We start from the raw sequence: 26191 nt of genomic DNA, 5'->3' as shown, positions 1-26191 counted from the left end.
TCGATAAAGGCCAAGGACCCCGATAACTGTAAATAAGGTCATCCCTAGCGCCAGGTGCACAGCTGGCACTTAATAAATGCTGAATGAATCCCAAATAAATAGGTACCACTTTTAATAAGATCCACCACTTTCCTTGCTGCCTTGAGTCACACAAAGCAAGTGTATATATAGAAACCACCCCAGGCACACAGTCAAGTAACGTGAGAGCAAATCACTGAGAAGCCCAGCTATGTCCACACCTGCCGGGGGAACTCCCAGCTGTTGGTGTCAAGGACCAGTGTGAAGCGCCACACGGACAAGACAGATTTCACTTGTTTTTAAACACACCATCAAAGTGGCTAATGGCTTCCCACAAAGAAACCCCACACCTTCAGCCAAGAGACAAGGAACTCATTAGGCAGACTTGCATCCTCCAGTCCCCATTGTCAACAGGCACCATCCAGGCCATCAGAAAACAGCTCCCAGGAGCCCACATGCTGACAGGTGGCATCCGGGGACGATCAGATTTCTATCAGTAATGACACATGGCGTTTCTCTCTGGCTCCAATTCAGGATGCCACTCCGCCCCCACCAGGCAGCTCTCAGCCTTTAATACTTCCTGAACAATCATGCCTTTAAGCAAACGGTCATATATCGGTGGCACACAACATCGCCAACTCAGTCACAAATTCAGTGTACTATCTGCCCTGGACAGCCCTCAAATGTGGTCACGATTTCTCATGCTCCCTTGCTCTCAAGGAGATGCCCACAAACGCATCTCAGCACCAGCCAACATCTACCCCATACCATGAACACCACGAGAATCTTCCTTTTGACATTCAGAGAATAATCCTCCCTGGCTGAGTTTTCCCTTAGCTTCATGGCACCACCCTGCTTAGGACACTCTAAGTTCAAAACCACTGACCCAAATCCTGGTGATTCCGTTGACACAAAGTCATAAGTCAGGATAATGGTTCACCCCTCCCCCACCCCATGGCCAGAACCACAGAAAAGGATTCTGGGGAATCGGTCATGCTGTGTTTCCTGATCTCAACACAAAGTTGTGTTCTGTGTGTGAAAACCCAGACGGTGGTATGGTTATTTACAACCTCTTCTCATGTATGTTATTCATCTATAAAAAGTTAAGAAATAAACTGTTGATTCACATGAATTCTGTTTGTTCTGGAACTTTAGAGATTGGAGGTGGGGGGTCAATTACGCCATACTTCAGCCACATAAATCACAGACTTTGTTTCTCAACAGCCTGAAAAACCAGTTGTTCCTGCTGTTGAGAGTCACAGATCACACTGGTTTCAGAAACCCTTCTAATAGCCCCAAAGGAACAGCGGCCACAAAATAGCTGCCACTGCACATGCCTCCTGGTGAGCCTGAGTTAGAACCAGTTTTGTTTATTCCAAGGTTGGGTTTGGGAAGTGACCACTTGGTCTTCCAGATGAAAACAGGCAGGCAGCACTGCCTGCAGAAACTCCTCTATTTTTAAAACAGCCTGGTTGGTCACAGGGGATGGATGCTTTGACTGTAACACACATTGTTTTTGAAATCAGAGGCCAGGCCAGCAGCGCCCACCCAGCCCTCCACATTTACCTCCTCGCTTAGCCTCTTCCTCGCTGGCCAGGGACGGGTGTGTTCCAGGAACGTTGCTGCTCATGAGTCACCCTCCTGGGCCCTGACAGCTGCTCCTGGATCTTGATCAATTTTCTTCAAGAGACTGGCTGTGGTGTTTGGGGTTCACGCTGCAGTAACTTGCAAAAATAAAACTCCTCTCCTTTTTACGAGCCGACTGAACAGAACACGAGTACATGAGTCTCTGGCAATGTGTCCCCCTCCCCCTGGCCTCCTGCATAACAGGAAACGTTCAGTTCTGAGCCTCTTGGTCAGATAGTCATTTGGCCACACCAACCAGCTAACAAATGCAAATTTCTCATCACCTTATCCCAGCAGGGCTGCTCTTCTGGGCAGCTGAGGTTTGAGGTCACAGTCCAGGGGCAGCCTGGTCTTTCCTAGCCAAAGGACAAGGCTGACTTGGCCTGACATCATGGGGATTATCCTAGCCTGCTTTGTGCAAGCTAAGATTTCCAAAATATTTTCAACTGTATAGATTCTTGGGCAGAAAGTTCTGTTGAACCACACTGGATGTACTTTCCTAGAACAGATCAAACTTCAGCAAAATTAAATCCATGCACTTTTCAGTATGATGAATCTGAGGAGGTGGCCCTGCCAAGAACAGCCTCTTCCGGATACGTGCAAGCATCCCGGAGTCAACTGAGAATGGAGACCAGGTTCATGCTTCCTGGGGCCCCTTTCTCCTGCCTCCACAGCAGAGTTTGGATGACCCTGACACCTGCAATAAAACTCCATCCAACGGCCCTCCTGGAAGCCAAAAAGAAACACACTGTCTGGGTAAAACTGAGTTGCGGGGAGAAGGCCTGTGATAGGAGCCCCAGAGACCTGGATTCAAATCCAGCTTTGGAGTCATAGATAAGCCACTTCTCTCTGGACCTCAGTTTCCTCATCTGCAAACCCCAAAGGCACAAGTATAGCATTTCTCAACTCCCTTGCAAGCTGGTGGCTTTTCAATTCCAGCCCAGAGATGTGGTTTAAAGTGTTGTGTTTTTTTGTTTGTTTGTTTGTTTTTACCAATCAGTTGCAAACATTTCAAAGTCTGGAGTACTTTCATGAGAATTTGGAGATTTTACATTAAGATCCCGATTTCTGGATTCTCTTGGGAAATCAGCAGATCTGGTCACAGTGGGCCCGCATTCCCAGTAGGAGGCAAGAAATGGAAGGAGGAAAAAGTGCCCCAGACTGGGAACAAACCACCCACACTGCTGCTTTCACTGTCATCACTGGCCATCCTGTGAAGTTTGGGACTGCTGTCATAAGTCTGGCTTATTTTCTTTCCCATTAACATATTGCTTAACTTTTTCACTTTTCATTTCAGCTGGAATACTCGTGAATAAATTCTGAAGTCAAAATATTTCACAAATAATCAGTGCAGATAATCTGTTACGTGGAAATCCACAAAGCTGGAGGCCTGTGCCCCAGCCTGCCAGCAATTCTGACATGATCATCCAGGGACCCAGAATTGGTTTAAAAGTCTGCCCCAGGGGCACCTGGGTGGCTCAGTCGGTTAAGCGTCCGACTTCGGCTCAGGTCATGATCTCGCGGTCTGTGAGTTCAAGCCCTGTGTCAGGCTCTGTGCTGACAGCTCAAGGCCTGGAGCCTGTTTCAGATTCTGTGTCTCCCTCTCTCTGACCCTCCCCCGTTCATGGTCTGTCTCTCTGTGTCTCAAAAATAAATAAATGTTAAAAAAAATATTAAAAGCCCGTCCCGGACCCTCTGACCTTTGTGGACAGTCTCGACCAAACCCCTACCCCTCATCCAGGTCCCTCAGCCCCTCAGCCAGGGACACGTTTGGGAGCCGGGACAGTGAGGTCAGAGGCAGGCGGGTTTCTGAGGAGGTCAGAACCACATCTGCATTTTGTCATCCTTCTGGACAGGCCAGCATGTGCAGGGCTGCCTGTGAGCTCGCCAAGTCGCTGGAGGAGACAAAACAACAAGCAAGCCACGTTGCAGCAAGAAGGGAGTAAGCGAGTGCACAGAGAAGAGTCTCAGCCAGCTCAGGCGTGTCCCCATGATGCAGGGCAGGTAGCAGGGATGGGCCTTTGTGCCACATCTCTTCAAAGGCAACACCTGAGCCAAGAGGTGCAGGAACGGAAACTGTTCTCAAACCAGTCTCGTCTCATTGGTAACAATGACAACGTAATGACAGTGCCAGTGACAATAGCAGCAGCATACCAGCTAAAACTTAGTGAGCTCTGACTCTGTGCCAGGTGCTGGTGTTGTTATGATCATCATTCCTACTTTAGAGGAGAGGAAACTGAGGCCCGCAGAGGCTACAAACTGGAATAAGATCTCCAGGCAGCACGTGGTAGCATGGAGACCAGATCCCAGGCAGCTGCCTCCTGAGCCCAGCTTCTGCTCACAGGGCTCTCTACTGCCTCATCCAATGTGCAGGCATCACAGCACAGGGCCCTCGTGTTCAGGATTCAGTGACACATGCTCCTTTCCATACTGTCTTACATTAAAAATCACAGCGGAAGGGCTCCTGGGTGACTCAGTCCGTTAAGCGTCCAATTCTTGATTTTGGCTCAGGTCATGATCTCACGGTTCATGGGGTCAAGCGCTGCGTTGGGCTCTGCGCTGACAGTGCAGAGCCTGCTTGGGATTCTCTCTCTCCCTCTCTCTCTGCCACTCCCCTGCTCACATTTTCTCTCTCTCTATCTCAAAATAAATAAACATTAAGGAAACCACAGTGGAATTTATCTGCATGTGCCCTCCTTGCTCTGTAATAACTATGTACATTGATATCGAAATACACAAGTCACTGTGCAGGACTATACACACAAAACCATGCATGCTGGGGCGCCTGGGTGGCTCAGTTGGTTAGGCGTCCGACTTCGGCTCAGGTCATGATCTCGCGGTCCGTGGGTTCGAGCCCTGCGTCGGGCTCTGTGCTGACAGCTCAGAGCCTGGAGCCTGTTTCAGATTCTGTGTCTCCCTCTCTCTCTGCCCCTCCCCTGTTCATGCTTGGTCTCTCTCTGTCTCAAAAATAAATAAATGTTAAACAAATTTTTAAAAAAAACCCATGCATGCTATTCTTTATGCGTGGTTTAGAGAATTTTTAAGATTAATTTTGGCCATTTGCAACCTATACCTTACTCCCCAGCTTTAGGTGTGCAAAGTACCCCATTTGCCTTTGGCCCCACTCATAGTAAAGTGTCTGTTCCCTCAGAGCCCTGACTCCCAAGAACCACAACAATCCGTTAGGAGCAAAGGACCCCAGCGTTTGTGAAAAGGCCTAAGGGAAGGGTTCTCTTGAAGAACAGATATGGGTTATTTTACAAAATAGACCTTAATTCCAAGGAAGAGATGTTTGGGCCCTCACTCACTACTCTTAATTTACACAAACTCCACTAAACTCAGGAAGAAAAGATTAGAAGCAGCAAAATTTGAGCAAAAGAGGAGGGTACTAACAGGTGACGCTGGATCTCCAGGAAGGTGACCAAAGGGAAATTTCAAAGCAGGATTTAGCACCAGGGACAAGGTTTCTGTTCCCGTCCCTGGTCACGGGGCACATCGCTACAAGCAGGTGCCATCATAAACTTGCAAGCTGGCAACATAGAAAGTCGAGGAGGAAAAGCAAAACTGGGGTCGGTGTGCCCTATTTAATAAAGCAGGGAGGCGTGCAGCCTAATGAAGAAATAGAAGCACAGCTGAACAAATGGCCTTTAGGCATCAGGAGGTAGTTAAACCACCTATAACTTACATGGACATACTGGTTCTGAGCACAAGCTCTCAAACAAGAAGCTCACTTTTCCTGCCCCGAAAGGGAACTCCCTGAAGACCCCCCATCTGGACACACTAAGGACAGTAGTTCACATCTGATACTGAGGCGCTCTCAACCCCACCCACCCGCAGGCAATAGTGCCTCCTCCATTGTCCCCAGGAGACATTCAGCAGTGTGTGGAGACATTTTTGGATGTCACAAGTTGGGGGAAGGTGTATTGGTGGCATCTAGGGGGTACAGGCTAAAAATGCCACTAAACACCCTACAATGCACAGACCAGCCCCCACAACAAAGAATTACTGTCCTGCCCACAAAGATAGTCATGTCAAGGCTGAGAAATCTAGATCTAAACCAAAGCAAAGTGGGCAGTGAGGGTTTGACCTCAAAATGAAAGGTCTCCCAACACTATCGTGAATTTACCTTGTGTGACCTTGGACTTTGGTTTCCTCACCTGTACAACAGAATGATCCTGAGAGGGCTCTGCTGGTCTCAATGAGACCTGGTTTTGGCAAGTGCTTTGTCAGTCATAGGTCTTGCTCTGTCATTGTCCCCACTCAAGGTTTGCAAAAGCCTCTGATTGGCACTGAGGCTAAAGGAGATGGGGTGGAAAGAAGTGGGGTCTGGCTAGGTGGAGGGGGGTGATGTCTCAGAGTGGCTGGTGAGCACAGATTGCCCCTGGGTCCTGCATGGACCCACTGAGGATGCGACTCCCTTGTGGAGTGTGTTGTCCCTCGTGACACAATGTCCCTTGTGACAGTGTGTTCTAAGGGAACTCAATGGGCTTGGGACATCACTGCTCTCATCAAGCTATGCCAGGATAGATGGGATTGATGATGGTCACAGAGCAACAGCTCCACGACCTGCCTCACAACCCAGAACTGCTACAATCCCTACAACAACACAACCACAACCATAATAATAACAATCATAATAATAATAACAACAACAACAATAATGTCAAACATCTATTGAGCACTTAACCTGTGCCTGGCCAAGAATGAGGCCCTCTTTGTGGGTGATCTTAACCACAACAGCACTCTCTTCCAAAATTATACCACTTCCATCACCACCTGGACCTCCATATTCTAGAAGAAAACCAGAAACCAAGCTGATAAACAGTATAATTTTAATTAAAATAATCAGTGTGTATGCATATGCTTACGAATGCAAGAAAGAAATTTCCTGCAATATTCACTGATTAACAGTATTTAGTAGTGAGTGGTAGAATTACACGTGATTATTTTACTTCCTTTTTATATTTTTCTAAACTTCTCAAAGTTTTTACAATCAACACAAATTAATAGTTAATATAACAAAAATTAACCTTATAAAAGCAAAAATTTATAAAATTGGTCTTTTTAACTTATTACTTTTTAGCAAAAAATCTACCAGTCTTAAATTATCTAGACCAGAAGTTGACAAACTATGGCCTGCCTGTTTGTGTAAATAAAGTTTTGTTGAAACACAGCCACATACGTTCATAAATCATGGAGCCTGCTTTTTGCTACACCTGTAGAGTTGAATAGCTGCGAGTAGGCACATGGAAACACTATACCTCTTTTCTAACCTGCCCTAAGATGGACATCTTACTTCCTCACTTCAATTTCTCCTCACAACGTGTCTCTGCTTGTTTTGCCACACAGCCCAAACTGGATATAGCAGGAAGCTAATGAAGCTGAAGCCCCTCCTTAGAACAGTACCCATATATATGGTCTTGTGTTTTTATAAAATTTGGAAAAGGATATTTTTAAATTCTTTTTCTTGAAGAAGCCCCCAGATTCTATGTTTCAGACTCCTCAAATGTGGATCCACCCCTATCCAAAGCCCCAGACATTTTACCACCCTTACTCCATTTTTAAGACCATAGTGTGTTTGGTGGTAAGAAAGGTCTTGTCCACCAACCCCCAAGGAGCTTTAGGCATGGTGAGCTCTTTTGATTTCCAATCCCCAGATAGCCAGCTCTCACAGACCGAGGCAGCTACCTATCAGTATACAGCTCCAGAGACCACAGGAAAGGGGGCCCACCTGGGCCGGTCCTCAGGATCCACCAGAAAGCTCAGAGCAGACCATCCAGATGGAGGACCCCTGATGGCACCACACCCATAAAAGGAAGAGAAGAACACACTGGTTCACACATACTGTCTCTTAGCCATTCGTTACCTCCATTGAAATCCTACCAGCCAATTTATGTATTTCATGATACAGAGCTTCTGTAATCATAATAGCATTTTCAAATGATAACAGGCAGGCGGATGCTGTAAAACTGCTTTCTAAAAAGTCAAATTGATCACGAGAACAAGAAAAAAAGGGATAAAATCACATAAGTGTGCACAAATATCTTGTTGTTTATTTAAAAAACTTCTTCCAATTCAAACCATTATGGTGGGGCATTTATATCAATCCAGAGCCTACAGAGCCCAGCTGTCCAATCAAATGCCCATCCGCGCCTTAACTGTAAGTGGATACTGTCCTTCATTCTCTGGCTCTTGGTCCCTTCCTGGTCTATTCTTATCTTGTCTTTCCCCAGTGTGGGGGAGGGGGCATCTTTGTGGACGGCAGCTGGCGGTTTTGATAAGCAGGTGTCAGGAGTATGAAAATGACCTTGCTCATCAGCTGGTGGGAACCCAGCAGACAAGGGAGTCACTGTATCCACTGTCTACTAGGTCCCAGCCCCCCAAAACAAGGCACTGTGAGGCCCAGGAGGAGGGAGAGAGGGAAGCTTTCTCACACACACACACACACACACACACACACACACACACACACACACACAGTAGAGGGGGTGGGGGTTGACCAGACGAAAGAAAATCTGCATAATTTCACCTAGGAGAGGAAAAGCTTCCACTGAAGAGGAAAATTAAAACCTAACAATGAGGATGCATCGAGGTGTTTCCCAAACAGCAGAGATAGACAAAGAAAAACAAAGGAGATTGATCTTTAGGAAAATCAAAGGGAAAGTCTACATTCTCTGCAGCTCTGGCAAATGCAATTAGGAGAGAGTTGGCGGATGTGGAAGGAGAGGGATGTATATTCACCCAGCTGATTCCAGCATCCAGACAGCCAGGGCCGTGTCAATGGCCGTTACTGTACCAGCCACTGGAAGGGGTCCAACACACAGGACATGCTCTGGGGGGGCGGGGGGGAGAGAATGTCCCCTAACCCAGTTTCCAATTAAATGTGGGTTAACTGGCACTGTTCCTTACAGCTCAAGGGGCCAATTCAGAGCTGAAAGGAGCGTTTTTCAAAATAAAAAAGGCTGAGCCCGCCAAACTAGCACCTTTTATTTTCTCACATCCTTTCGGTTGCTCAGCCTGACCCACTGCTAGCTGAGTTGACTCCCTGGTCCTCAGAGAAATGAGCCCTCCCCAGCACCACCAGCTCCCAACCCAGACACCCTCCCAGCACATGTGGGGTTGAACTCCATTCCACTTTTCCCATGGAGTGGTCACTGCTGCCCAAGTATGAGTCGCCTGTGAAAGCCACACATTGTCCCCAATAGACAAAACGCTTAACCCAGGAGAGTGGTCCATTCACTCTTCTCTAAGAGCCGACCTCCTCCTGTAACTTCTAGAGGATGCTGCTGCCCAAAAGGTCACTCTTCTCTTCCCGAAGCCCATCACTGACTCAAACGTGAGTAAAGAGCTTTCAGTGACACACCAGCACAAAGAAAGTGCAAACTGGAAACCAAGGCAAACTTCCAGCAACGGTTTTAAAGACCAAAGAGAAGTGTGGATATCAATTTGTTGGCAGTAATAATAAGTCAAATTTATTACACACCAACTGAGGTACTAGGCTAAGGAAGTGTATTTTACTCGTTATCTCATTTAGTCCTCAGAGCTACCCTATAAGGTAGGTCCTATTATTAACCTCACTTTACATTCAAGGAAACTATAGCCCAGAGAGGTTAAGTAATATACCCAAGGTTACACCACACAACAATCAGGATTTTGAACCAAGGCAGTCCATCTCCAGAGACTGTGTTCTTAAATACCATGCTATCATTATTACTAAACCGATTCAGAACTGTAAAATTATAGTCATGCTAACGTGTTCATATTTGGGGGGGGGTGTTGTGATTTTTCAGCTTACTTTTAGGTCACTTCTCACCCTCCCCCCAAGAGATGCTATAAACTGGCTTTTCAAATATAAAAATCACATGTACCAAACAATGTGATGAGTATGTGATACCTGTCATCTTATTTAAACCTCATGACCACCCTACAAGGTTGGTATTAATACGATCTCATCTATAAAGACACTGAGGTTCAGGAAGATTAACAGCCTTACCCAAGGTTATAAAACAGAGCAGGGATTTGAACCCAAGAATGCCTGTTACCAGCATGTACATTCTTTCTACTATATATATCATCTTTCACAGAGTTTCAAGATTTTCCAGGAAAAAAAAAATCAAGAGTATCATGAAATGAGGGTGAGACCACAGTGGATGGCTGGACTATAGCCATGGACCATCTGGCCTTGAACCTGCAGCAGCCTGTGACCTTTGGCAAATCCCACCTCTCTTGAGGCCTCGGTTTCCTTGTCTGTGAAGGAGGAGCAAGAGAGCAAGGGGGCCTTCTAATACTCTAACTGGACAATGTGCATTCACGACCATGTAGAGCATGGGGGGGCTCTGTGTTTGTCCTCCATGGACAGTAACTTCCCTCTTCTCTCCCGACACAACTCCTCAGGACCAGGTTCCTAATTCTGTCTTTGAATGCAGGCCAGTATAGCCAGGAGAGAGTTTTTAGGCACAGCCTGAGACCAGACAGTGGTGAGGAAGGGACAGGTCTTCTGGGAGGAGGCAGGGACTGGGGCAAAGCAGGGCGTCTGGGAAGAAGCTAGTAAAGAGTGTTTGAACAAGTATTGACCCTTGATCTGAGGGGTAGGAACACAGGTAGAAACTCACCGAGCTTTGCCTTTAATTTGATACACACCGTACATAAAATAAAGCTTAAAAAACAACAAAAAAAAAATATTTGAAGAGATGACAAATCAGACCAGGCAAGATTCTGCCAAATTAAAACTTTGTTACTATACACACTCCACATAAAATACTTAACATCCCATCAAAGACACCCCTTTAAAATTGTCTACCTTCTAAGTTCGTCATAGAGAGGGGACGAAAATCACCAAGATGAATTATTATGTTCAGTGAGTGGGCCAGGGGTGAGAGCAGGCCCAGAAAATCCTTCATTTAACAATCAAATCTCAAAGTGCCCAGCTAACACTTTTAACTCTACTCCTGTTTCTATGTGTAATTCAGTAGAACAAGTAAGGCCTAGAATTTCAGGTAGGGACTTAGAATCCTGGCTCTGTCACTGACTTGCTGGGCCCTAGGGTTGGGTAAGGAATCACAGCCCCTTGTAGCCATCCCACCTACCTGTGAAAAAGGACAGCAAAGACCACAAAAGAAAGGGGATCACTGGCCCCGATGGCACAAACATTGGGGGTTTCTGCCACTGTGCCTCTGATTGCCTGTCTGTGGGTAACTGCACTTGACTTTCCCATTGGGGGAACCACCTTTTCCCCCTCTCAGTCCATGGGTCCAGGTGAGGCTGATCTTATCCCCCCACCCTTGAGTTCCAGAGATAGCATGTGTCCCAAGTGGAACAAATATGAGTCTACTTGGGAAGTCCTATTGGAACAAGTGGGAATGATAAACTCTCCACAGCTATGGGACAATATCAGCCTGTAGCTTCTGGGAAGTATCCTGTGAAGGAACCTTCCTGGGAATGAAGCCAATACAGAAGAAAGTGGAGCCAAGGGAAGTAAAGAGTGAAACCAAAACCTAATAACTCTGAGCCCCTGGATCCGGCCATGCCTGAAGCTACATACTGTTGGGCCACCCATTCATAGGAACCCCATATTCCCTTAATCCAGACTGAATTTTGTTTCTGTCACTTGCAACAATAACAAATCCTGACTGAATGGAACCACTGCATACAATCACAAGAACTCCTAGTTATAAGGGACACTGAAGGCCATCCATCCAGCAGTGCACATATTAACATTCAGTAGTGGTATATTGGCCTAATGAACTAATGATTTATTCATGACTCTAGTTTCTGACGTCTCAAACTGAAGTAAAGCTATTCTGTTGGCGTTACTCTAAACCACGGGAGAAACCACTGCATCTCCATGGGGCAATAATGCAAATTATGGCAAGTAGCTCAAAATACTTTTTTTTCAGTTTGTTTATATATTTTGAGGGGGGTGGGGCAGAGAGAAAGGGAAAAGGAGAATCCCAACAGGCTGCCATACTGTTGGTGCAAAGTCCCACATGGAACTCGATCCCACAAACTGTGCGATCATAACCTGAGCTGAAACCAAGAGTCAGACACTTAACCAACTGAACCACCCAGGTGCCCTTTGACATACTTTTTTAATTAAAAGAGAGACAGAGCACAACCAGATGTGGCTCACTCCGGGAATGCAAGGATGGGTCAATATTAGGAAATATATCAGTACAATTTACCTCATTAACAGGACCAAAAGGAAAAACACATATGTCTTTTTAGATGTCAATCTTGCTAAATTTCAACATTTATTCCTGACTCTTTAACAAAATCTCTTAACAAAATAGGAACAGAGAGGAACTTTCTCAAGAAATATACAGCTCAAACTGAGAGCCAGCACTCCCACTGATGTCAGTATAAGGTAAAAAAATGACCTGAAATATAGTCATTGTTTAACATTATGCAGAAAGCATTTGCCAATCTAATTAGACCAATAAACAAACAAACAAAGCTTTACCAATTGGGAAGGAAGAAGAAGCAAAATACAATTAACTTGCAGAAGATGTGATTATGTGCCTGAAAAATTCCCTCCTCACACACACACAAAATAATAATAATAATAATAATAATAATAATAATAATATCTAAAAAACTATTAGAACCAATAGGACAATTTTACAATATTAGTCAACATTAATAAAATAAATTATTAACCAATAGCTTTCCTACATACAGAAAACAAAACAAAACCAAACAAGAAAAGTGATTTTTCTAAAACACATTCCTTCTTGTACTCCTGTTTCTGCTTCCTGTTTAGTTCCCAGCCCTTATAAAACCTAAACTAAACTACAAAACACTCCAGGGGTGGGGGCACCTGGGTGGCTCAATCGGTTAAGCAACCAACTTAATCGTGATCTCACGGTCTGTGAGATCGAGTCCCATGTCCGGCTCTGTGCTGACAGCTCAGAGCCTGAAGCCCGCTTCGGACTCTGTGTGTGTGTGTCTCTCTCTCTCTCTCTCTCTCTCTCTCTCTCTCAAAAATAAATAAACATTTATTTTTTTTTTAATTTTTTTTAACATTTTATTTATTTTTGAGACAGAGAGAGAGAGAGCATGAACAGGGGAGGGTCAGAGAAAGAGGGAGACACAGAATCCGAAACAGGCTCCAAGCTCTGAGCTGTCAGCACAGAGCCCGACGCGGGGCTCAAACCCATGGACTGCGAGATCATGACCTGAGCCGAAGTCGGACGCTCAACCAACTGAGCCACCCAGGCGCCCCTAAACATTTAAAAAATTAAAAAAAAAAAAACACTCCAGGGAAGGGACCCTGTTAGATGTTATCCGGCTCCTGCCTGTCCTAGCCAGAGGTATATCCCTGAGTCCAGCACAGTGCCTGGCATTGAGCCTCCATCAATACCCATCCTTGAGGAAGACGCTGGCTGCTGCTCGGGCTACACACGGCACACACAACACCACACACAGGTGGGACAAAGCCACATTCGGCTACAGTCCCAGCAGTAATCTTTGGGGAAGCCTTACCCCGAGTTCCCATGCTCTCCTCCCACCTACAGAACACAAGCCTCAAGACTCTCCCTATCCACACCCTAGCAGAACTCCCAAACAAAACCAGCACCTCATAAATGTATCTTGATAATTCTTGATAATTTCCATTAAGACTACACACCACCATCCATGGCCTCCCCAGCTCTCCAAACCCAATTCACCACCCTTGTTGTTGAAAAGGTTGATTCATCTCCAGGGAAAGTGCCAGGCTCTTGCCTGGAAGGAATTTTCTATGGATTCCCCAGAAGGGAGATTGCTGCACCTGGTCTCCACCCAGCAAAGGCTCAGCATCAGGACGGGTGCTGCTTTTCACCCAAGATCCATCCTTCCACAGAGTGGGGGCTGGTTCAGCTTCCTCTGCCAGATGAGTGGGGGCCGCAGACCAAAACTCTCAAAGACTCTCTTTTCCTACCTGCTGTGTTCCATGAATTGCATTTCTTGGAACACCACGGAGTGCTTTGCCCATTCAAATGCCCTCCAGTTTGAGTGTTTTTAGAGATTTTCCAAGTACTCACTATATGTTAGATCTTGCTAGGCCCTTCTTCATGCCCTTCTTGTGTTCTATTATTTATCTCTCCTTCTTTACTGTAAGCAAGGTCCACATCTGACTATATCCCCCCAGAATGCCTGATGGAGTGCTGAGCACATGAAAGATACTCAAATAATCGCTGGCTGGTTTCTTTGAGAAATCAACATATGTTAGGGATAGTCACAGGAAAGCAACAACACAGAACTTAAGGTTCAGGAGCCTGAGTCTTGTCTTGGCTCTTCCATCCCTTGCTAGAGGACCACAGTCCAGCCCCTGACTTCTCAGTTCCTCATCTGTCAAATAACATCGTCTCCCTCAAGGGGTCTTCATGTGTCTCAAATAATATCACATGCACTCACTAAATTACTTTAGCAATAACCAAGTAAGCTGTCTGCGGGATTATGCCAATGAATGGAATAAGGGGCCTATTCTGTTTTCACATTTGTTCAACAAATGTTTACATCCCAGGCACTGCCCGGAGAAGTCAGTGAGAAGAAGACACACAGACCCCATCTGCCCTCATGGGGCTTATAGTTGTTTTATTTTTTTTTTTTTAATTTTTTTAACGTTTATTCATTTTTTGATATAGAGAGAGCGTGAGCAGGGGAGGGGCAGAGAGAAAGGGAGATGCAAAATCTGAAGCAGGCTCCAGGCTCTGAACTGATAGCACAGAGCCCGAAGCAGGGCTAGAACTCAGGGACCGTGAGATCATGACCTGAGCTGAAGTCAGATGCTTAACCAACTGAGCCACCCAGGGACCCCATGGGGCTTATAGTTGTTTTAAACAACATGCTGAAAATTTTAGGCTTGAAAGGAAACTCACCAACCAACCTCTTTCTTTTAAGCCAGAGAAGAATCTGAAAAGCAAAGAGACACCCCCAAGGTCACAGAGCCAGGAAGAGAGCAGTGCTTGCACAACATTTTTTTAACTTGCATCTAGGGCTTTTTACATGGGAGGGAGAGTTTCTGCTTGAATGAAAACCTTTTTGAAGATGCCTGAGCCTCCTGCTTACCCTCAACTCACTCGCCAGGAGGCTTATAATAGGGGTTGGAAGATTTGTTCTACCTTTTGCCTACTATACTATTATAAAGTTCCTAACGGAGGGGAGCCTGGGTGGCTCAGTCGGTTCAGTGCCTGACTTGGTTCATGTCATGATCTCGCCGTTTGGTTCATGGGTTCGAGCCCTGCACCGGGCTCTCTTCTATCAGCTTAGAGTCTGCTTCAGATCCTCTGTCCCCTCTCTCTGCCCCTCTCCCCCCAGCCTGTGCACACACACCCTCTCTCTCTCTCTCTAAAACTAAACATTAAAAAAAAAACCAAAAATTAAAGTTCCTAATGGAAAAAAAAAAGTACTATACCATTCAAAATCCAGCATCTGTGTTCTTGGTTACTTTGCCTTTCTGTCCTATGCACATCGCTGAAGCTCTGGGAGGAAACTTCAAGATTTCCCAACCCAGCACATCCCCAGTGTGACCTATGCAACAGCAGATGAGGAAGGCTACACAGTCTACCCTCTCCTGAGAGGCCCCTCCATGCACACTAGCTCTGTTGGGTCCTGCGAGAAAGGCCACATTTATCTGAGCTTAAGTCGGCAATACCCAAATAAAGTTTGGCAGCAAGCCCCATTGTTCCCTGCAAAGCCTACTGATGCTTGGAAGAAATAATATTCTAATGAGGAGACTATAGGTTACTGAGGGGACCTCTAAGAAGACAACTTGGGGAGGTAAAGCACCTTGCCCAAGGTTACCGGGCTTCTGAGTCCAAGAGATAAGGCTAGAACCTCAGGTCAGGAGAAATTATACCCTCCCTTTTGCTGGGTTTCCAGCTTCTCAAGGTCAGCAGCTGAATTTCTAGAGGAAGTACAGCAGGGCCCCACACAGCCCTGTGGGCAGTGGACAAAGAACTAATAAAAATCAGCGACCGAAACAGCTCCAGCCTAAGGACAAGATGCATGCTGATAAGGGATCAAGAGAACAACTAACAACAGGCAGCAGCACTAAGCTGTCTACAGGTGAGGGCTCTTGAGCATGCGACAAATCAGTTACCCCGAGCATGAAACAGAACACCACTCTGGGGCAAATCTCAGTGTTGGATTCAGCCCTTCATGTCTAAAAATTACTAATCACCATCTAAAAACTACTGTTTTCTATCCAGTTCAGTCAACTGAAGCTGCTCCCTGTGCACTGGACCCTGAGCCAGGTGTGGGTGTCCCTGCACCAGATGAGGCCAGCCTTCCAGGAGAGTAAAGTCTAGCAGAGCTGGCACAAAGGAGGTGCTCAAGACACTAAAATAAAGGAGTGAGCCAGAGAGGATCTTTATTTTCACAAAGAGACATGCATTTGTCTAATCTGAGAGTGAAAGGCCTTAATAATTCCTTATCTGAGCATTTTCCCATAGAGCAACATCCCAAAGGGATGTTGACTGACTGAATAAATGAATGAATGAGTGAATGGATGAATGAGCAAATGAATGAACTTAAACCTCTCCATTTCTCCAGCATGGGTTAAGTGCCATCCACCCACCCATTTCCCCACAGGTCCATTTATAGGATGGATTTACAAGAAGAGTAAGGACTTCTCCCCTCAAAATTTTCCTCTTTGAACATCAGAAATTCCACCTGCCTAACTCCACTGCTGCACAGCTGAGGAAACTGAGGCACAGTCACTGATGGCAGCAGAAAACTGAACTCCCCAGGGGCTTAATCTTCTAGAAATCCTGTGTTCTAGTGAGTTAGCAGCTAGAGCTAGATGTAGTGACTCACGGTTGCTCAGTCAATAAAGGCTGTGAGATGAGGTCTCCTCAAAAAAGTCACTAGACGAAAAAAACAGAATGGCCACAAAGCTCAGGAGCAAAAACTGTGTCCCCGCAGAAGGAAGTGTGGTCTGTAGGCAGGGCCTGGAGCCACTCTCCTCGGAAAAGTGGGGGTGGCCCCAGGTGAGCTGAAGTCCTTCTCTCTGGCTGCCTTTGTCACAGCACCTCACCTCAGGGACCCAGGGTCTACCCCTTGTCACTATTCCACCCCATAACTCATCAGTCCAGAAATACTAGTGGGCACCTACTGTGTGCCACACATTGGGTAAATGATAGGGGAGATTTGGTCCTATGGAATTCACAGTCCAATAGGTAAGGCAGACACTAAAAAGATGAACACATTTAGGATGAGAAATAGTGCCGACCGATTATCATTTCTAAAATGTCAAGCCCCACGTTGGGTTCTGTGCTGACAGCTCAGAGCCTAGGACCTGCTTCAGATTCTGTGTCTCCCTCTCTCTCTGCCCCTCCCCCGTGCGCTCACGCTCTCGCTCTCGCTCTCTCTCTCTCTCTCAGAACAATAAACATTAGAAAGAAATTTTAAAAAAATAAACAACAAAAATGAAAACAGTCACCTTTATTAGGTGCTTACTATATGTTAGGTGCTTTACTATAATTAACTCAGGACATGTCCCAGCAAACCAGTGCAGGAGACACTATTATCCCCACTGACCAATGAAGAATCACTTTTCTACTTAACCATTGCTTATCATGTGTGTGACTACCTCCTGCCCGCCACTCACCACCCCCCCCAACTCTGAATTCTCTAACAACTCGTCTTACCCATCTTTTTGTCTCAGGTACACAGGTAGTATTCAATAAATGCCCACTGAACGAATAATCGAATGATCAATGGGCAAGTTTCCTTCAAGGCATTATCTGCTAATAAGCTCAATTTTTGGAACAAGTGTGATCAGTGTTCTAATAATGACATGAGAGGTAGCTGTGATGTACAAAGAGCCAGAGCCAGAGCCAGACCCTAAGACCTGAGACAGAGGCTTGTCTGTGTGAACTTGAACAATAACATCATCACCCTAGGCCTGATGGCTCAAAACTGTTGATGAAGAAGCAAGAAATGGTAACAAGGAGCCGAGGATCTTCCAGGTCTAAATTTGCTGGTCTCTGAAACATAATGGGAGGAGGGCCTCAGGAAGCCATCTGGAATTGCATACTGCCTGCTTTTAGAATGAGATCTAAAGTTACAATTTTATTTACGTATTTAGTTTTTAATGTTTATTTTTGAGAGAGAGAGAGAGAGTGTGTGTGTGTGTGTGTGTGTGTGTGTGTGTATGTCTGTCTGTGTGTGTGTGTGTGTGTGTGTGAACAGGGGAGGAGCAGAAGAAGAGAGGGAAACACAGAACCCAAAGCAGGCTCCAGGCTCTGAGCTGTCAGCACAGAGCCCGATAAGGGGCTCCAATTCACAAACTGCAAGATCATGACCTGAGCCGAAGTTGGATGCTTAACCGATTGAGCCACCCAGGCGCCCCTAAGATTACAATTTTAGAGTAGGGTGACTGATCAGGTCTGTGGGGGTGAATGACACATCTCCCTCCATAGCTCAGTGGGTGTATTTATCCTAATAAAGCAGATTTACCCCCATGATAATTATGCTCAACCTGCTATTAAAACAAAAAAAACAAAAAACAAGCCCAGGTGCCTAGCTGGCTCAGTCAGAGGAGTGTGCAACTCTTGATCTCCGGATCATGAGTTCAAGCCCCATGTTGGGGATAGAGGACTTAAATAAATAAATAAATAAATAAATAAATAAATAAATAAATAAATAAACAAACAAACTTAATAATAATAATAATAATAATAAAAACAAGCCCAAACTGAAGTCATTTCCCCCCACACCAGCAAACCAAGACTTCATTAGAGTTTCAACCTATCCCAGGAATGTGACCTTTTTACAAATCAACCTGAAAATTTTCTAAGCAGCATTAGTCAGGTTATCTGCAAGGTTAAAACCCTGCTGTTCCCTCCCTGACCCTAAAAAGGTGTCTTGGCCTGAAACAATCTTTCTTTTGCTAATAATTTCCTTGCCCCACCCTCCTTCCTATAAAAACTTTCCATTCTGTACACCTCGTCCAAGCTCCTTTCTACTTGGTATGTGAGATACTGCCCAGTTCATGAATCACATAATAAAAGCCAATTCGATCTTCAAATTTACTTGGTTGAATTCTGTTTTCTCACCCTGGAAAACCCCTTTCCAGAGAAGCATTTTGGACAAACTCAGGTGAGGCTGCCGCCCCCAACGATATCCCAGAGCAAAGGGGCTAGTTAGTGATCTGAAGGAGCCTGTACTCACACACCAGTTGGAGACAAAACCCAAAACCAAACTCTCAGCTCCCATCTCTCCTCCAGGAAGACCATGGATGCAGAGTAGCAACCAAGGCAACTGCAAACATGGGCCTGATGGCCCCACAGCTACGTCCTCGAGGAGAAGTTAACATGGGTCTGTTTGCCATTGCAAGTGAGGGCAATGCTAGGAGCTGGGGCTCCGTGGCAAGGTAGTTTTTGTGGTTTGGGTTGGTTTTGAATGAATTTTTGTCTTAATGTTGCCTAGTGGCCACAATGAAGGTAATAACACAACTTCCTATCTTACGGGGCCATGTGAGAATTAAATGAGCTATGTCAGCCCAGTGACCCACACAGAGCCTGACACATACCATAAACTCAGATGGTTGCCAATGATGATGGTGGTGACAGTGGGCGGTAGAAGGAGCCACCTGAAGTAGGAAAATCCAACCAAAGTCTCTTCAAAACCAGGAGTCAAAAGAGAAGCAGGTAATCCTGATACACTCCCCTGGAGAAGCATGCTTAGATACTTTTCAGAAGGGAAAACGAAGTGGTGCCCTCTTCTGGATGGGATCAGGGCTGCCCAGATGTCCTGGGCCTCAGGAGAGGTCACAAGACCCCTGTGAGTATAGGCTCTCCATGTGCCATTGGGAGATGAAACAGGTAACAGAGAGACTCAAGGAGATGAACTTCCCCAGAGAAGGGAGAGGAAATGACAACTATGGAGAGATACCATTGTTCACTCAACATACCAGCAAAAATAAAGGAGCATGAAGAGCTGAGGGGCAGTGGGAGGGCAGGCAAACAGGAAATCTGGCACCCTATTGACAAATGGTCTTTAGAGAATGACTTGGAAATCTTTAGTAAGATCTTAAATGTACACACAGGATGGCACAACAACTCCACTCCTCGGTAACCTCCTAAGAGAACTATCCACGCCTTTGTGCAGGAAGCACACACCAGAAAGTGCCCCCCAACACTGATATAAGGGCAAACAATGGGACCCACCTACCCACCACTCACAGGAACATGGCTCAATAAACAGTGGATTCTTATACCATGAATACACTATTTATTTTGTGATAGACAAAAACAAGGTAGGGGCACCTGGGTAGCTCAGTCAGTTGAGCATCCAACTCTTGATTTCAGCTCAGGCCATGATGTCACAGTGGTGGGATCAAGCCCTGTGTTAGGCTCTGTAGTGAGCGTGGAGCTCACTTGGGGTTCTCTCTCTCCTTTTCTCTCTGCCCTTCCCCTGCTTGTGCATGTGTGCGCACTCTCTCAAAAAACCAAAACCAAAAACAAAAAACAAAGTAGATTCTCATACACAGTCTTGAAAACATTTTAAGGCATATTATTGAATTTTTAAAAAATGTTACAAAATAGACCAACATGCATAGCATGACAACCTATATCAGGAAGGAAGGAAGGAAGGAAGGAAGGAAGGAAGGAAGGAAGGAAGGAAGGAAGGAAGGAAAGGAAGAAAAGGAAGAAAGAAAAGAAAAAAGGAAGGAAGGAAAGAATGACTTTTTCTACGTATATAAGCACCTAGAAAAAGTTCTGGAAGGAAATGTACAAAAGGAGGTCACAGTAGTTACTTCTGGGAAAGGCAGGTGTGGGATGGGGAGGCTGGCAATGAAACCAGACAGGGTTTGTCACCTATTTTTAACTAAGAAAAATGTATCTATGCATCTCTTGGGCATTAAAATAACATTAAATGAATACATTTATTTTTTAAGGAGAAAGAGAGGAGGTAGAGAGAGAGAAAGACATAGCTGCCAAGAGCTAAGGGGCTGTCTTTGCCTCCCTCCAGGACTGGCCACCCACACATACAGACACAGCTCATCTGAGCAAGTGTCCATAGTTCTCAGAATCCAGTATTTAATTCTATACCTCATTAGTTCTATTTATACCAACTCTTCCTTCTGATTCTTAGAAAAATTCCCTCATACTTAACAAAGGTATCCTCCTCTGGTGTCAGAAATTGGAGATATGAAAAGGGGACACATGAAATTCTGCTATCTCCAATTCTTGATGGCCTCCACTGACTTATATAGACTTAGATGAAAGCCTACATTGCATTTAATTGGTGCCTGTGAGAATTTTTTAAATCTTAATTTTTAAAGATACTTTTACCTTTCTTTGTTTTCTTCCATCCCTCTGAAGACGCACTGATTCATTACTGTGGAACTGTCCATAGACACAGCATGGCCAGGCCAGGTCTTCTTTCTGAAAAAAAACAAAACAACCCAATGTTTAGAACCTGGACATATTTCTGTTATAAATGCACAGAGAGTTGCATTAAATACATACAAGGGGGATATGTCAAAGGCTGCCCAGTATCCATTAAAATCCATTCTCCCTTTCTTCCATAGTTATTTGAGTTTTATCAGGGACTACATTTCCCAGCATCCTTGCAGGTAGGTGTGGCACTGAGTTCCCAATTCCATTGAGTTCCCAATGGAATCAGAGAGGAAAGGTGCCATTTCCCCATATAGGTCTTAAGACATGAGCATGCCTTATCCACCCTTCCCACTGGCTCCCACTGGCTAACTCAGCTCTGATTGTGCACATGATGACCATGCATTTGGAAATAATGGAGTGACAAGACAGAAGGCACCTAGGCCTATGATTGACTGCATGGAGCACGGTCAGCCTCTCACCTTCTAACTACTACCTTAGTGAGAAATTTCTTTTTTTTTTTTTTTTTTTACATCATTGTTTTATTTGATTCTATTTTTATGGCTAATTAATGCTCATCCCAGTTGGCACTGAGTATTCCCTTTGGGGCCCTTCTGAGGGTGGGTTTGGTTATTTGGAGCTTACAACATGTTATGTCTATGGAGACAGGTGCTGCCAGACTATTTTGGTCACAATTTTGGTAAAACCACATGCAATTTAAGTAGTACTTAGTCAGTGTTAGATGGATGAAGAGATGTTAATGAGCATGTAATACCTTCTAGTGTGAAGTCTGTCAAGAGCAGAGCATGTGGCCAGAATTAGGAACACTGGGATCCACAAGTGTGAGTTGTGAGCTTTGCTTCACAAAATGACGACTTGGAGTGGTAAAATATCCCAATGAACATGATAACCACATTTAAGGATTCAAGTCTATGTCCTTGGAAGCAACAGAAACTAAGAGAGACACAGGGATGAGACAGAGAGAGAACATTCCGATGGGTGGAGGATTCCGCCCACTCACTCTTCCACACCCTGAGCATGGCCCCAGGTGAGTCTTAGAGAGGACACTGAGGTTCCATCTTCAGCCTCAGGTACTGCATTCCTCGCCACACAGGGGGAGTGGGTTTTGCATTAAGGCATATTCTCATTCTTCAGCATGGACCTGAACACAAACCTACTGCTTCATTTGGTGTCAGCCAAAGAAAGAAATGGTCATTAGTTCCAACACTAGAAGGACTCGCTGTGCACACCACATTGAAAGATGGCGTACCGGTCTCCAACCTTGTGCTTCCTAGGGTTCAAGGTAATTTGGACATCTGTGATCTTCTGTGATCTTCCATGCTGATGCATCAGCTGTTTTGACTCTTGAGCAACAAATCTGCTTGGCCAAATCTCCCACCCAGCCTCCTCCATCTGCCACACCATGAGTCTGGCCTTTTCCCAGATCAAAGCACCATTAGTGGGGAGCCTAGCTGGCTCAGTCGGTGGAACGTGTAACTCTTGATCGCAGGGTTACAAGTGTGAGCCTCACACTGGGTGTAGAGATTACTTAAAAATAAAATCTTGAAGAAAAAAAAAAGCCCTATTAGGATAAAAACTCTCAGATCCAGGTGAGCAGGACCAGATACCTTGGACTCTGGCACCCCAAGGCATTGGAAAGAGTCAGTGTGGGGGGAAAGCCACAGTCTCCAATGCTGCTCTTTTATGTAACTTACAAAGAGCACACCATGAGATATTTTTAGCATCTGGATCCCTGTCTGGGACCACTGCTCTGGCTTCCATCAGAGCTAACTTCATCAGCTAAGGCATGTGCATTACAGAGGGGCCCAGAATAAGGCAAGAGGGAAGATGTGGATCCTGGAATGAGGAGAGATGGAAGGGTAGTGAGACATAGGCTCAGAGACTCAGAGGGGCCACCACATCCCCACGATCCCCACCATGAAGGGAGAGGGAAGAAAGCAAGAATGCCACACCAGGGTCGCCTCTGCCGCTGTGAACACCTCGGTCCACCTCAGTTCAGCCTGGAAACCACGTCTACTCAGTGTACAAGCCACTCCACAGCCCAGTAAGTGCTGCAAGGGGGGTTAACACCTACATCCTCAAATTATGCCAACTCTCCTCAAAGCCATGTTTCCCAAGCAGCTGTGAGAGGTCAGAGCCTACCTTCAAAGGGACCACGAGCTAGCTCTGGGTCAGAGTTTCAGGTTTCCCCTCCTGGTATTGGAGAAAGCATTCTGTAGACAACCACTGATAAACCATCACCCTTCTGTCTGTGGCTAAGGGCAGAGATTGGGAGCACCTGACTGTACCCTAGCACTGAGGGGTGCCCAAGGCCAGGCACTGTCTTGAATTATTTCATCAATTTCTCATATCAGCCCTAGGAGGCAGATACTGCCTCACTTAACAAATCAGAGACTGGGCACAAAGAAATTAAGATTTGGCCAAATGCCATACAAACAGCAAATAAAATTGAGACTTGAACCAAGCATTTGATCTGGGAGCCTGTGCCCCTAATCAGTGTATTATAATGTGCATGATAAAGCTCATTAATGGCTGAATGAATGAATGAGCAAATGATGAATGAATAGTTTCAAAAGCAGTTTCAAAAAGGTGGGGGGGGGGGGCGGGTACTGTGGGAGACGGTGTCTCTATAAAGCCCTAGAAGGGTGGACCATGAGCCTGACACCCCCCATCCTGGATGCCAACCAAGTGTGTGATAGTCTCAGACCCCCACCCCCCCAAGACAGTCACTTAGCCCCATTAACACTCTGAATCCAGGGTTGCCAACTTCTATAAAAGAAATTTATATGCTTAATACCACCATCCCTAATAACCACAGCTACCTGTGATTCAGCACCTGTGTGCAGGCAGTAAACTCAGGGCTCAAACACAGAGTCTTCTCATCCATCCGTGGCCCCACAGGGTAGGTAGGACCATGCCCATTTTATAGATGGCAAAACTGGAGCTCTGAGAGGTTGTGGCCTAAAGTCACAGGGCTTACAATGAAGGCAGTTTTCAAATCTGAGCAGTTGGCTGAACAGCACAGGCTTTCTGCTTCTACATGACACTCCCCACTCAGCTTGGTTAATCAAAAAGTTACAAAGATAAGTGGTGTCCTAACTCTTAAGCTAGAAAGCTCTGTATTTTTTAAAAAAGATATTAGTTTTAAGTAATCTCTACACCCAACATGGGGCTCAAACTCATGACCCCGAGATCAAGAGTCGCATGCTCTTCTGACTGAGCCAGCCTGGAAAGTTCTATATTCGCCTAAAGTTAGTCAGTATTTCCCATCCAAGTCACTTCCATGGGAGATGAATTCTACTTCTTCCCAGCTAGAAACTCAGGCACTTGCCACTTCCTCATCTCTCTCCTCAGCTATCTGGAGCAGCACTAACCAGCACCAACCTCCTGCAAGCCCAACTGTATCCCTGGGACACCGAGCCCCGCTAATTTTTCACTGAAAAACCTCTCTCCTCAGGAGGCACTAAGTGTTGGTGAGGATTGAAAGCAACCAGAGCTCTCACTCTTGCTGTTGGTAGGAGCACAAATGGGTCCAACCACTTTTGAGGACTGCGACAATCCTTGCATTTCCTCTTAGGTACATACGTGCACCAAGAGGTTTTCTAGAATGTTCTCAGTAGCATTATGTGTAACAACCCTCTATTAGTTTCCTATTGCTGTTGTAACAAATTGCCACAAACTTAGTGGCATAGAACAACACAGATTTATCATCTTATAGTTCTGGAGGTAAGAAAAATGGGTCTAAAGTGAGTCAGCAGGGCTGTATTCCTTCTGGAAGCTCTAGAGGACAATCCATTCCTTGCCTTTTCCAGCTTCTAGAAACCACCCGCATTCCTCAGCTCATGGCCCCTTCCTCCATTTCAGAGACAGCAATGTAGTATCTTCAAATCTCTTCTCTCACCTCTGCTTCCACTTTCATGTCTCATTCTCTGAAGTGGACTTTCCTGCTTCCCTCTTGTAAGGATCCTTGTTACAATGGTCCCACCCAAATAATTCAGGATCATCCCTATGTCATGACCCTTGACTTACATTTGCTAAGTCCCTTTGCCATGTAGGGTAACTCAGTCTCAGGTATTACCAGTGAACAGTACCTATGACCAGGGATTAGGTCATGGACATCTTTCAAGGGGCCTACCTCAAGCCCCAAACCAGAAGCGACGCCCGTGCTCCTCATCAGTAGAATGAATGAAATAAATGGTGGTAATTCGCAGCAATGAGAACAGATGAGCTACAACTATTTGTAGCAACAAGGATGGCTCTTCACGAGAAGATTCTGAGCCAAAGACACCAAACACAAGAGTGTCTGCCATATGAGTCTGTCTGCAGAAATCCCAGAATCAGGTAAATCTATCCCATGCTGTCAGAAGTCAGGATGGTGGTTGTAGTGGGGGAGCAGTGGCTGGAAGAGAGTATGAGGAGGCTTTTGGGGTGCTGGCAAAGGTTGTTTCTTAATCTAGGTGCTGCTTACACACGTGTGTTCAGTTTGTGAAAATCCATCAAGCTACAGTTATGATCTATGATCTATGCCCTTTTTTGCTGGCATGTTATGCTTTAATAACAATTTTTGAGAATTTTATAACAACTAATTGTGCCTATTTAAAGTTTCCCCCCACCCCACCCAAGTTCTCAGTAAACCTCTCCACAAATAATGTTGCTGCAAGTTTGGTTTTCTATCAATTAACATAGCGATGCACCCTACAATTTGCATCCTACAATTTCAGGTCAATAGTTATGAAAATACAATAAAGACATTTATAACTAAGAAAGAGGAGGAGGAAAAGAAACTAGCTTCTCTGCCTCTCTCACCCCATTTCCACTCCACAGGGACATGTCAAATTTTACCTCTGGATGAAGCAGATCCCAGCTGGCCCCCTAAACACTCCCTACCCTGACAATTGCTGCCCACCAGACTGGCTGGAATGTTTCCCTGCCACCTGCCACATGCTCCTTCCTCTGTCTCTCCTCACTCCTTCACCCATGTGACATGACCACGGGAAGCCCCATCTCCTCCTAGGAGCTCCCCCCAGCTTCTGTAGAACTTGTAATACAAACCACACCATTTGGACTTAATTGCTATTGCCATAAACTAGCTGTTAATAGGACCAAGTGCCTTAATCTAATCTCCCCCCAAAAGACTGCAAACTCAAGAGAAATCAGGTCTTGTCCATTCAATTTTTGTTGTATGTGAACTTCTTATGCTA

General features: G+C 45.4%; 1 protein-coding gene across 1 annotated transcript in view; it reads right to left on the bottom strand.

The window, feature by feature from the left end:
• ARHGEF3 (Rho guanine nucleotide exchange factor 3) overlaps positions 1-26191 on the bottom strand; it is a 306144-nt gene that overhangs the window by 247592 nt on the left and 32361 nt on the right. Inside the window, exon 2 of the mRNA XM_086697858.1 lies at positions 20925-21017. Coding sequence (XP_086553984.1) covers positions 20925-20986 — 62 coding nt within the window. The 5' untranslated portion in view covers positions 20987-21017. The remainder of the gene's footprint in view (positions 1-20924; positions 21018-26191) is intronic.

The sequence above is a fragment of the Puma concolor genome, chromosome A2 (assembly GCF_028749965.1).
Source record: "Puma concolor isolate L17-30 chromosome A2, mPumCon1.1.hap2, whole genome shotgun sequence".
NCBI lineage: Eukaryota > Metazoa > Chordata > Mammalia > Carnivora > Felidae > Puma > Puma concolor.
The sequence above is the reverse complement of the archived record's forward strand: the minus strand, read 5'-3'. Positions and strand labels throughout refer to the sequence as shown.